Consider the following 13920-nt stretch of genomic DNA (forward strand, 5'->3'; position numbering starts at 1 on the left):
GGCAAACCAACAATTTTCACATTGTTCCGTCTAGATTGATTCTCCAAATAATCAATCTTTTTTGCAAAATTTTTATTTTGGATCTGCAATGTTTCAATTATTCTATTTTCATCTTGCAGTTGATCCTATGCATCGACTAAACCTTGATCACACATTTCAAATCTTTCAATGGTTTCAAGCTTAAAAGCTCCATTAATGACTTCCGCCATCGCATTAATCTTAGAAATAAACAGGTTCACAAAATTAACTAAGTGACTCGATACAGAATATATCTTATCTTCAAGATCCTTAACAGACATTTCAACAGAAGTAGATTCAGGCATAATGGGGTCTTGCTGTTCCTTAGAGACCACGGGATCTTCTGTCCCTTCCCTTAATTTAGTATCTTTTCTAGCAGTTTGACTTCATATAAAAATCCCTCTCAAAGTCCCCCCAGCAATGCCAGGAGACTGAAGATCAGGGTTATCTTTAAGCCAAATCTCTTTAATCATCTTCACTGAATCGATGTCTGGAAAAACCGTTGTAATTGAAGATGCATTTTGCAGCACCACCACTGTAGCAGTCGAATGACAGCTCTTTAACTCTCCAGCTGGTGGCGCCCCAGCTGATTCAACTGTCAAAGTCTCAGTAACAGCACTCACAGTGGCCGTTGTGTGAAATACTGGCACCCATCCAGCTCTTTGTTCTGAAAGCTGTTGAATGCGACCTTCAGAGAGCCTTACCGGTTTAAAATGGAGTTTCAATGCCGAATTCTGTACTTCTTCTTCTGGATCCATTCTACGTTAAGTCCTGGCTTCTTGTAAACAAGTAGGCTCAGATAATTTCAGAAAATGTAGTTTTTTAACAGTCTGTGGATGTTTTCGTTTACCTTTTTTTTGCATATAAACCATTAGGTATTAATCCAGCACCTCTTATTATTTATAAACTTTTAAAAGAACTTTAACAGGCACTTAAAGACAAAACAATAAATCAGAGTCAGGAGAGGTCTGGAAGGCACGTCTGTTCCCTACGCCATCTTGCCACGCCCCCCCCCCCCAACAAACCTATAATACTTTTCAATTACCTTAGTCTTGTTCTAACGCAATAATTACGGTTATACCAAAAAAAGATAAAGACCCTTTACAGGTTTCTTCTTATAGACCAATATCGTTGTTAAATGTAGATTATAAAATTGTAGCTAAAATTATGGCTAATAGATTAACTCAATATCTGCCTAAAATTATACATGGTGATCAAACGGGATTTATAAAAAATAGGTATGCGTCAGATAATATTTTACGGTTAATAACTTTGATAAATAAATCTAAATTTCAGTTGAATTATCCAATAGTGGTTTCATTGGATGCAGAAAAGGCTTTTGATAGAGTGGAATGGAAGTTTCTGTTCAAAGTACTTGAGAAATTTAGTTTTGGTTCTTCATTTATTGGATTGATAAAGGCTTTATATAATAGCCCGAAGGCTAGAATTGCTGCTAATGGCCAAATTTCAGAATATTTTAGTTTGACAAGATCTACTAGACAAGGATGTCCGTTGTCACCTGCTTTATTTGCTATAGTTATTGAACCTTTAGCACAATTAATACGTCAAAATGAAAATGTTAAAGGTATGAGAGTTCTGAATGAGGAATACAAGATTAATTTATTTGCTGATGATGTTTTATTATATTTGGTGGATCCGGATACTTCTTTACCTGCAATTCAAGAATGTTTAGAAATTTATGGCCAATTATCTGGTTATTAAGTAAATTGGGCTAAAAGTGAAATTTTGCAAATTTGTAAAGATGATTATTCAGTGTATAAAAATATTACAAATTTGAAGTGGACTACACAAATTAAATATTTAGGAATTAATGTTAATACGAAATTTCAAGAATTATACTCAATTAATTATCTTCCTTTAATAAAAGGGATTAAATTAGATTTGATTAGGTGGAGGGATCTACCTTTGGGTTTACTAGGGAGGATTAATACCATAAAAATGAATATTTTTCCTAGAATACAATATCTGTTTCAATCAATTCCTTATTTTTTTTTTTTAAAAGTTTTTTAAGGACTTATATAAAGCGATTAGAGAATTCTTATGGAAGGGAAAATTTCCGAGAGTAGCAATGAGAAAATTGATGTGGGATTTTCAATTTGGAGGTTTAAGATTACCGAATTTTCAGTATTATTACGAAGCAGCTCAATTTAAATTTCTTAGTGCATTAATGAATATGGACGACCCACCTAGTTGGGTAAAGATAGAAATGGTGGTTATTTTAGAAAAATTTCCTCATGAGTTTTTGTTTCGATGGAATAAAAATTTAGTATGAACTTATGATGTGCCAATATTGAAACATTTATTGAATTTATGGACAACTTAAAAAATTGGGACTTAAAAATATATATTCTGGAAGATTGCCATTATATAATAATCAACTTGTTCCTTTTACGGTCTCCAATGCCACTTTGAAACAAAGGGAAAAGAAGGAAATAAAAAATTTATCTGATTGTTTTTCTGAGGGTTGTTTTTGTTCCTTTGACGAATTACAAAGGAAATATGGTATTAGTGGAAATTCTATATTTGTATATTATCAATTAAGATCTTTTGTAAAACAGTTATGTGGTCGACATATGATTTTATTACCTGAATCTAGTTTTGAAGAATATGTACTTTCAATACCAAAAAAGGGATATATATCTGATTTGTATTGTATTTTAAAAGAAATTGATAGTAAAAAAGACTGGGATAAAGATAAGTTGAAATGGGAAAAAGATTTAGGACATAAAATAGCTGAAGAAGCTTGGATGGAAATTTGTCAGAATAGTATTCGGAAATTAATTAACGCTAGACTAGTGATGATTAATTATAATTTTATTCATCAGCTATATTTAATGCCAGAGAAATTAAAAAAACTTTGTCTTAGTAAGTTGGATTCTTGTTTTCGATGTGATCAGACAGCCAATACTTTTTTGCATATTGTTTGGCTTTGTGATCGATTGCAACAGTTTTGGAAAGGTATTCAATCTATTTTTAACAGTTTATATAATATCCATCTTGTTTTAGATCCCGATATATTTTTATTAGGGAACATGCAATCATTAATTGATTTAGGTTTAGAGGATTACCAGATTTCCTTTATCTATTTAGCTTTAGTCGTGGCTAAGAAATGTATAGCACTTACTTGGAAAGATAAAAATATATTAACTTTAGATAAGTGGTATTTGGAGATGAAATTTTGTTTGACTATGGAAAGGATATCTTTTTCAATTCAGGATGGGATGTCTTTTTATAAGTTAAAGTGGACTCCATTTGCTAATTATATGCATTTAAGTTTGATTTAAATATATGTTTAAGCGTGATATTTTAGTATTGATAAAAAAAATTTTTGTTGTTAGAATTTTTTTTTACGTAAAGTTTTATCTATTTGTAAGTGGGTACTTTTTTTCCATATATAATATTGTTAATTTTATTAACTCTTCACTCTTTATTTTGGGGGGGGAGGGCTGGACTAATTTTAAGTTAGATTACTAATATTGTGTTACAATTAACGGGGGGGGTGGGTTATTTTGTGTAGTTTTTTGATATAATATTGTAATCATACCATTTTAATTTTTTTGCTTTTAAATGTAATTCTCTATTGTATTCATGTTATAAAATTTTAAATAAAGTCTTCAAAAAAAAAACAAAAGAAACACAGGAGCTGTTAGCTCAGAAGATAGATATAATGGAAAATTATAATAGAAGAAACAATATAAAGATAGTGGGCCTTAAGGAAGATGAAGAAGGCAAAAATATGAAAGAATTTATAAAAGAATGGATCCCCAGGATCCTAGGAAGACCAGAATTACAGGAAGAAATGGAAATAGAAAGGGCACACAGAAGATTAGACCCTAAACCACAACCACAACAAAAACCAAGATACATTCTCGTAAAATTCCTAAGATATACAACAAGAGAAAATATATTGGAGAAGGCAATGAAAAAAATAAAAGAAGACAAAAAACCACTGGAATACAAGGGTCAAAAATTTTTTTCTATCCAGATATAAGTTTTGAACTCCTGAAGAAGAGGCAGGAGTTTAATGCAGCAAAAATGACCCTATGGAAAAAAGGTTATAAAATTATGTTAAAATACCCACTTCTTCTTTGGCTTGGCTTCGCGGACGAAGATTTATGGAGGGGGTAAAAAGTCCACGTCAGCTGCAGGCTCGTTTGTGGCTGACAAGTCCGATGCGGGACAGGCAGACACGATTGCAGCGGTTGCAAGGGAAAATTGGTTGGTTGGGGTTGGGTGTTGGGTTTTTCCTCCTTTGCCTTTTGTCAGTGAGGTGGGCTCTGCGGTCTTCTTCAAAGGAGGTTGCTGCCCGCCAAACTGTGAGGCGCCAAGATGCACGGTTTGAGGCGTTATCAGCCCACTGGCGGTGGTCAATGTGGCAGGCACCAAGAGATTTCTTTAGGCAGTCCTTGTACCTTTTCTTTGGTGCACCTCTGTCACGGTGGCCAGTGGAGAGCTCGCCATATAACACGATCTTGGGAAGGCGATGGTCCTCCATTCTGGAGACGTGACCCATCCAGCGCAGCTGGATCTTCAGCAGGAGAGGATGGATTCCCAATAGAATTCTATAAAACATTTAAAGACTTATTAATTCCTCCCCTCCTGGAAGTAATCAACCAGATTGATAAAACACAAAACATACCAGATTCATGCAAAACAGCAATAATGACAGTAATACCAAAGACAGGGAAAGATCCACTAGCACCAGCATCATATAGACCAATATCTCTACTAAACACAGATTATAAGATAATAGCTAAAGTATTAGCAAACAGATTGGCCGAAGATATACCAAAAATAGTAAATCTAGACCAAACTAGATTTATTAAAAAAAGACGAACAATGGACAATATCTGTAAATTTATTAACTTAATTCATGTAGTAGAAGGAAATAAAACTCCAGCAGTAGCGGTTGCTTTAGACGCAGAGAAGGCCTTTGACAGGGTAGAATGGAATTATTTATTCAAAGTATTACAAAAATTCAGCCTACCAGAGCAATATATTAATTGGATTAAAGTATTATATAAGGGGCCATTGGTGAAAGTGACAGTAAATGGATATATATCAAAACAATTTAACTTAAGTAGATCAACAAGGCAGGGATGTCCACTATCTCCCTCACTGTTCGCGTTAGCTAGGGAACCACTAGCAGAACTGATAAGAACAGAAAATAAAATAAGAGGGATAAAAATAAAAGCGAAGGAATATAAAATCAGCCTATTTGCAGATGACGTTATAATATACTTAACAGAACCAGAAATATCAATAAAAGAATTACATAGGAAATTGAAGGAATATGGAGAAGTATCAGGGTACAAGATCAACACAAATAAAAGTGAAGCAATGCCAATGAATAATGTGGATTTCACAAAGTTTAAGAAGGAATCACCATTTAGATGGCAAACACAAGCAATGCGATACCTAGGTATACAACTAAATAAAAATCTTGGCCATCTATATAAACTAAATTATCATCCATTAATGAAAAAAATTATAAGACGACTTAGAGCATTGGAAAGACTTACCACTAACACTGATAGGAAGGATAAATTGTATTAATATGAACATTTTCCCAAGGATACAATACCTATTTCAGTCATTACCAATTCACCTAACTGAGAAATTCTTCAAGGAGCTAAAGAAAATAATAAGGAAATTCTTATGGAAAGGGGGGAAACTGAGGATAGCACTAGATAAATTAACAGAATGGTAGAAACAAGGAGCTTACAACTACCAAACTTTAAGAATTATTATAGAGCCGCACAATTAAGATACCTATCAGATTTTTATCAAACAAGGGAAAAACCAGATTGGACCAGATTAGAACTAGATAAAATAAGGGAGAAGATACCTGAACATATACTATATAAATGGGATGAAAAAATTGGTGCCACGTAGGAATTCACCAGTATTGCATCATCTGCTTAACAGTTGGAAGAAGATTCACGTAGAAAGGAATAAAACAAATTACCAACTACCAAAACTAATATTGACGCAAAATCAACTAATCCCTTTCACAATAGATAACCTTTCCTTCAGAGAATGGGAGAGACAAGGGATCAAAAGAATAGAAAATTGTTTTTCGGGAAATAAATTATTATCCTTTGAACAAATTAAGAATAAATATAATATAACTCACAATACAATGTTTGCATACCACCAACTGAAAACCTACTTGAAGGACAAATTGGGAAACACACTGAAGTTACCAGAAGGAAGCAATTTTGAATATGTGATTACAGACACAATGATAATTTAAAAATTTGAAACAAACATGTACATCAAACTGTAAGAAAAGGAGAAGGAGGAAACAAACAGTAAACCTAAACAAAAATGGGAACAAGATCTAAACATAAAGATAAAGAATGAAACATGGGAAAAGCTATGCTCCGGAACTATGAGAAATACAATAAATACGAGGTTACGCATGATACAATATAACTGGATACACAGGCTATACATCACACCTCAAAAGTTAAATAAATGGGACCCAACAGTATCAGACAGATGTTTTCGCTGTAAAAAGGAAACGGGAACAACAATTCATGCAATTTGGACATGTGAGAAAGTGGAAAAATTTTGGGAAGATCTAAATCAGATATGAAACAAAATCACAAAAAGCAATATACCAAAAAACCCAGAGATCTTCCTCCGAAGTAATATAAGAAATAAAGAATTTGGACTCGATTTGTATGGAGCACAAAAAAGATTTGTTATGAGAGCCCTAGCTGTAGCAAAAAAAATGTATTATGTCAACCTGGAAATTAGAAGACAACTTAAGAATACAACAATGGTACATAGAAATGAATAAATGTATTCCATTAGGAAAAATAACATATAATTTAAGAAATAACATCACAATATTTGAATAAATATGGGAGCCATACATGAAATACAATTGAAGAATCCTACCATGGACTTCCACCACCTAAAATGACAGAAGGAGAAGATAATGAAAAGAACTGACTCAGTAAAATTTCTTGTTTATTTTTATAAAGTGACAACATTGTTTAACGGGTTAAATGTATCTTATAGATTGGATTTAAAATAAATGGGAAAGGGGGTGAGGGAGGGAGGGAAGGGAGGGGGAAAAAGGGGGAGAAAATGACACTGTATATATTCAAGAGAAAAAATGTCTGTATGTATCTTGGTCAATATGGTTTATAGTGTGAAAAATAAATTTTTAAAAAAAAAATTCGAGTTTTTCAAGTGCTACCCCAGAATTGGTAAAATCCGAATTGACCCGATCCTCGAGCAGTCCGGATTTGAGGAATTTTACTAAATGTAAACATCGATCCAACCTTGCCTTAAATATATTTACTGAGGTCACCTCCACTGCTTCAACAGGCAGAGAATTCCATAGATTAACCACCCTTGGGAAAACCAGTTCCTCCTCATCTCCATCTAGAATCTACTACCCTGAATATTGAGGTTATGTCCCCTCATTCTAGTTTCCCCACCAATGAGAATAACTTACCCATCTCACTTATCTTTCATAATTATATTTCTTTCTGCAAACCAACCTTTTACAATTCGTGCACAAGCACTCCCAAGTCCTTCTGCACGGCAATCACTTTCCATTTAAATAATAATCTGATCTTCTGTTTTTCCTTCTAAAGTGGATGACCTCACATTTTCCAACATTATACTCCATCTGCCAAAACTCTTGCCCACTCTTGCCAATCTATATTTCTCCACAACCTCTCTGATTCCTCTGCACAATTTCCTTTTCCACTCAGTTTAATGTAACCAGCAAACTTTGATACATTACACTCTGTCCCCTTCCAGATCGTTCATGTATACTGTGAACAGTTTCAGGCCCAGCAACGACACTTGACTTACCTCTGCCTCTCCTGTCCACTCAACCTGCATTCTTTCATCTGTGTTTCAGCCACAGCTTTCCCATCTAAAAAATTATTGTTTTGGGTCAAATCCCCTGCCCCAGCACATCTCCCTGACATGACCTGAGTGCTCCTCCACTCAGCACACCTGACCCTACCCTGTACCATCTTCTCAGCATAGAATAAACTTCATTGTCTTTCAATTCCTTGCCGCTCCGTGGCAGGTGGAGTAAGTCTCAGATCGAAAAACGAGGTCTTTTAACTTGCTACTTAAGTCTCAAATTTTTCTTTGAAGAACCTCATCTTGTTTATGTTGCCAATGTTGCTGATATGAAAAACCCCACAGATCTGCCGCTATTGCTCACATCCCACATACTGTGGAAGAGAGCCCTGTGGTCCATGTATCTGAAGCCATCATACCTGCACCAGCTCCTTAGTCACATGTTTGACTGGAATGTTTTCCAATTTCTCCCCTCACTACATCACTGGTTCAGGACATCCCGAGATGACAACGCTGCATTTCTAATTTTGGATGCTGCAGACTCTACCTGCAAGATCTCATCTCTCTTCATGCCAATGCCATCAGAACCACGATCAACCACTAACTCTGGCTGCTCCTTCTCCCTGTCCAGGATACTGGACCCTGAACCTACTGTGAAACATCCGTGAACCTGGCACCAAGGAGGCATCTCCCTTCCCCTGAGAAGGGATCTTCCCCCCAACAGGATGCCCCGGGTGTCCACGTGTGAGATGGGGACGGTGATAGGGGCCTTCTGCCCCTCCCCCAGCAAGGCGGCCCGCACTGTGCTCCTGCCCCTCCTGTGTACGTGCACTCAGGACCTGCCCACCCGTGACGTCTCCCCTCCACACACGGAGCTCAGGGTGAGGGAACGGCATTTCGGAACGCTCGCGGGTGCAGTGATGTCAGCGCGCACAGGCCTGGGCCAGGACACGCTGTCACATGTCGGGACGGCAGCAACCCAGGAGGAGGGCGCAGGGAGCTGTCAATCAGAGGAGCGGCATCGCCCGGGTCGTCCTTGCTCATGCACAGGAGCTGCCCGAGCCCTTTCTAGGTGAAATACTCCTGGAAGTCAGCCTGAAGAAAACTGAGGTCCTCCATCAGCCAGCTCCCCACCATGACTACAAGCCCCCTGGGGCCACATCTCCATCGGGCACACAAAACTCAAAACGGTCAACAAGTTTACCTACCTCAGCTGAACTATTTCATCTGATGCAAGGATCGACAACGAGATAGACAACAGACTCACCAAGGCAAATAGCGCCTTTGGAAGACTGCACAAAAGAGTCTGGAAAAACAACCACCTGAAAAAACACACAAAGATCAGCGTGTACAGAACCATGTCATACCCACGCTCCTGTTTGGCTCCAAATTATGGGTCCTCTATCAGCATCACCTACGGCTCCTAGAACGCTTCCATCAGCGCTGTCTCTGCTCCAACCTCAACATTCATTGGAGTGACTTCATCACCAACATCGAAGTACTCGAGCTGGCAGAGTCCGCAAGCATTGAATCCACGCTGCTGAAGACCCAACTGCGCTGGGTGGGTCACGTCTCCAGAATGGAGGACCATCGCCTTCCCAAGATCGTGTTATATGGTGAGCTCTCCACTGGCCACTGAGACAGAGGTGACCAAAGAAGAGGTACAAGAAATCAGTTGACGCTTGTGAGGGGTTCGCAAATCCAAATGAAGAGGGGAGATGTGGTTGCCCGACAAGGGACAAAGGGCAACTCAAAGAGGGGAGGGACGATTTGGGTAAAAGGAATTTTAGATATGGGAATAGTGGAAATATTTTATGTTTTAGAAATGTTGTCTTACAATGTGTTCAAAAAAAGAAAACAGAAATGGATAAGAAGGGAAGGTGGTGATGAGGAAACGGAAAGGAAAGATAAACAAAGTATGAAATGGCCATGTTGAACTATATGACTTTAAATATTAACGGAATACATAACCAAATCAAAAGGAAGAAGCTATTAAATTTACTGAAGAAAGAAAAAATTGACATAAGAAATCTCTTGTTGCCTGCCACATTGACCACCGCCAGTGGGCTGATATGGCCTCCAACCGTGCATCTTGGCGCCTCACAGTTCGGAGGGCAGCAACCTCCTTTGAAGAAGACCGCAGAGCCCACCTCACTGACAAAAGGCAAAGGAGGAAAAACCCAACACCCAATTTTCCCTTGCAACCGCTGCAACCGTGCCTGCCAGTCCCGCATCGGACTTATCAGTCACCAACGAGCCTGCAGCAGACGTGGACATTACCCCTCCACAAATCTTCCTCCGCGAAGCCAAGCCAAAGAAGAAAACAAGATTCCTCAACAATTTTCATTGGAATCAGGAACAAGGGGGAATAAACCAGCGAGGGGTGAGGGGGATAAATAAAGAAGGGAAATGGGAGTGTGGGATAAAACTGGCCCGAAATGGGGAAATAGACGGTCGGAGTTCATGTTGAGGGTTTTCACAGGAAAACGGTGCCGAAAGTGAGCGGTGAAGCTGCGCTCAGTGAGTGTCGGGCGGGCGGGCTCTGGGCTCAGTGATGGACAATAAGGAGAGAGCAGATTGAGAAAGAGGGTTTAGCATCATCCTGCTCAAACGTTGGTTCGGACTCAGCTGGAGATGTTGGCGATGGAATCCGATTTCTGCGCTCCCTCCCTCCCTCCCTCCCTCCCTCATGTTCCCGCGGCTTCAGTGGACGAGGCTCCCTTTCAAACGGACCCGCGTCTCCTCTCCCCGATCCGGTTGAGCTCCCTGTCGCCCCACCTTCCGCACAGCGACAGCAGCGCCCGGGCCAGAGGGGAGCATTAATCTCCAGTGTGGAAGCAATAAATGGGAACCTTTCCAACAGCCCTAACTCCACATTGGATGAGAACTCAGATCAATGACGGATCTTCACTCACGTTATTCCAATTCTGTTCAATGAGGAAGCTCATGTTCTCCAAATTCAGGCAGATGACGCAGCTCCGCTGCTTGAAGGAAGGTGGGACAGGGACGTCGAGCGGCGTGACCTCATCACGTTCGCTAACCCGATGACGCGTCGCAGAAGCCCTTGAAGTCGTTTGCAGGATATATTACGGGAATACAGCACCAGGTCGTGGAACGGAAGAGGACGCTTCTCCCCGGGTCCCGACCCTAGCCCCAGCCTCAGTGTTCATTTAACCCGCGGCCCAGCTCTCCGAGACCCTCCATCGGGTTGAGTCCGCGCTGTGGCCCCGGGGCAGGACTGCATTGACTTATCCTCTGGTCACATCCTCTCGTCCCCACAGCGATGAACTCGTTTCAATGCTCCGACTGCGGGAAGAACTCTAAAAGTCTTTGTAACCTAAAGAGACACCAGCGGGTCCACACCGGGGAGAAGCCCTTCACCTGTCCTGAGTGCAAGAAGGCCTTTGCCAGGTTGTCCAGCCTTGAGATACACCGGCGGCTCCACACCGGGGAGAAGCCCTTCACCTGCCCCAAGTGTGGGAAAGGATTTGCCCAGATCCCCAACCTGCTGAGCCACCAGCGGGTCCACACCGGGGAAAAGCCGTACGCCTGCCCCGAGTGCGAGAAGACCTTCACCAACAGGTCCAACCTTGAGGTACACCGGCGGATCCACACCGGCGAGAGGCCCTTCACCTGCCTCAAGTGCGGCAAAGGCTTCACTGACACCTCCAGCCTGCAGAAACACCAGCGGGTCCACACCGGGGAAAAGCCATTCACCTGCCGCGAGTGCGGCAAAAGGTTCGCCCGGTCCTGCAACTTGCAGTTGCACCAGCGAGTTCACACGGGGGAAAAGCCGTTCGTCTGCCCAGAGTGCGGCAAGAGCTTTACCCAGATGTCCAATTTGCGGACTCACCAGAAGATTCACAGCAGCGACAGGCCGTTTGCCTGCCCTGAGTGTGGCAAGGGCTTCATTCTCTCCTCCCACCTGCTGACCCATCAGCGAGTCCACACCAGGGAAAGGCCATTTGTCTGCCCCCAGTGTGGAAGAGGATTTGCCCGGACCTCCCACCTGCTGAACCACCAGCGTGTCCATTCTGGGGAGAGGCCATTTTTCTGCCTTGAGTGCGGGAAGGAATTCGCCCAGTCCTCCAGCCTTCTGATCCACCAGCGGATTCACACTGGGGAGAGGCCATTCACCTGCTCAGTGTGTGGGAAGAGCTTTACACATTTTTCCCACCTGCAGACCCACCAGCTGCTCCACACTGGGGAGAGGCCATTCGTCTGCCCCGAGTGTGGGAAGAGCTTCACCCAGATCTCCAATCTGCGGACACACCAGCGGGGCCACACAGGGGAAAAGCCGTTCGCCTGCCCTGAGTGCGAGAAGGCCTTCACCAACAGGTCGAGCCTTGAAATACACCTACGGATGCACAAGGGGGAGATGCCCTTCGTCTGCTTTGAATGCGGCGAGAGATTCATTGAGTCTCGCAAGTTGAAGAGACATCAGCGGGTGCATTCTAGGGACAGGCCCGTGTGCAGCAAAGTCTTCAATGTGTGATCAAACCTGCTGACCCCCCCCTCCCGCCCAGAAGATTCACAGCAGAAACAGCCTGTTTGCCCTGAGTGTGGAAAGGACTTCATTCAGTGCTCCCAGCTGCTGATCCACCAGTGTGTCCACCTGGTGAGAGGCCATTCATCTGCCCCAAGTGCAGGAAGGGGTTCGCCCATTCCTCCAACCTGCACATCCACCAGTGGGTCCACACTGGTGAGAGACTGTTCACCTGCTCTGACTGCAGGAAGGGCTTCACCTATTCATCCCAGGTACTAACCCACCAGCGAGTACACTCAATGTAGAGGCCATCTGTTTGGCCCAAGTGCGGAAAGGGGTTCGTTCAGTCCTCCAACCTGCTGACCCACCAGTGGGCCCACACCGGGAAGAGGCCATTCACTGCTCAGAGTGCAGGAAGAAGTTCACCCAATGGAACAGCGTGGTGAAGCACCAGCGAGGTCACACGGAAAGTTTGCAGGGTGTGGAATATTTAAACATCACTCACTCAAACACCAGGAGGGACTGAAGTCTTGTGGTTATTGAGGCAACAAATCAATACAGGTATTGGTTTTGTTGTCAATATGCAATTTGTTTTCAGGTTCAAGTTTATTGTCCCATGTACAAAGGTGCAGTGGAGAAGTTTGTTTTGGAGTAGTCCAGCTTGACATCCCGTACATCGTCCAGCAAATAAGTCACAGTGCAAGAGTGCAAGTTCCAGGGACAGATCAGTGAGTAGAAGGCAAAAGCAGCATTATCTTACAAGGGTAAGGATCATTCAAGACTCCGATTACATGGGGAAGGAACTGTCCTTTAATCTGGTGGGGTGTGATCTCGCACTGGGGAATCTTCTCCATGGGGAGGAGGGGAGTGGGAGTGTGTTTGGGTTGGGGTGAGTCTTTTAATATGTTGGTCGCTTTTCCAAGGCAGTGGGAAGTGGAGGTGGAATGGATTCTCTCCGTCAATGTTAGTGACTCCAATTTGATATTTTTAAAAACTAACAATACTGTTGAAGGGTCTCCAGCCCATGAAACCTGTGCTGCCCAATTAACCTACCAATCATGGGGGGAATCTACAGACTCCTGTCAGACTGGACTGGATTCGAACCTAGGTCATTGGTACTGTAATAATGTTTTGTTTCCATGTCACCCAATTACAGGAATTGAATTTTATTTCCTGGATCAAAACTGAATAAAGCAGCTGTGTTTGAAAACTGTGTCTCATCCACTTGTATCTCTGTCATACACTCCATGTAGAGAACAAAGACAAGGTCATTCAGTCCATCTGGTCCCACACTGGGAGCATCCTGGTAACTCCCCCATTATCTCCATACCAGTCCCCACCCTCCTCTCTTGTGTTCATGAGCTTCCACTTCTAGACAGCTGTGCTGTTCACCTCAACGTCAGAAACGGGAGCTGGAGTTGGCCACCGAGCCCCTTGAGCCTGCTCTGCCAGTCAATAAGATCAATGCTGATCTGGCCATGGACTGAACTCCACTTACCCACCTGTTCTGTACAAGCCTTAATTCCCCAACCTGTTAAAAATCTGTGTCTTAAACA

General features: G+C 41.8%; 1 protein-coding gene across 1 annotated transcript; it reads left to right on the forward strand.

Moving 5' to 3' along the window:
• Nucleotides 1-10930: 10930 nt before the first annotated feature.
• LOC138764555 (zinc finger protein 585A-like) lies at nucleotides 10931-13574 on the forward strand. The gene has a single exon (XM_069940643.1). It carries the CDS (start codon nucleotides 11162-11164, stop codon nucleotides 12371-12373), a length of 1212 nt encoding a protein of 403 aa, XP_069796744.1. The 5' UTR covers nucleotides 10931-11161; the 3' UTR covers nucleotides 12374-13574.
• The last annotated feature ends 346 nt before the right edge of the window (nucleotides 13575-13920 follow it).

Source organism: Narcine bancroftii, chromosome 5 (assembly GCF_036971445.1).
Source record: "Narcine bancroftii isolate sNarBan1 chromosome 5, sNarBan1.hap1, whole genome shotgun sequence".
In the NCBI taxonomy this organism is placed as follows: domain Eukaryota; kingdom Metazoa; phylum Chordata; class Chondrichthyes; order Torpediniformes; family Narcinidae; genus Narcine; species Narcine bancroftii.

Excerpts from the sequence above, each read along its gene's own strand:
- LOC138764555 (XM_069940643.1), top strand. The coding sequence starts at position 11,162 with ATGAACTCGTTTCAATGCTCCGACTGCGGGAAGAACTCTAAAAGTCTT.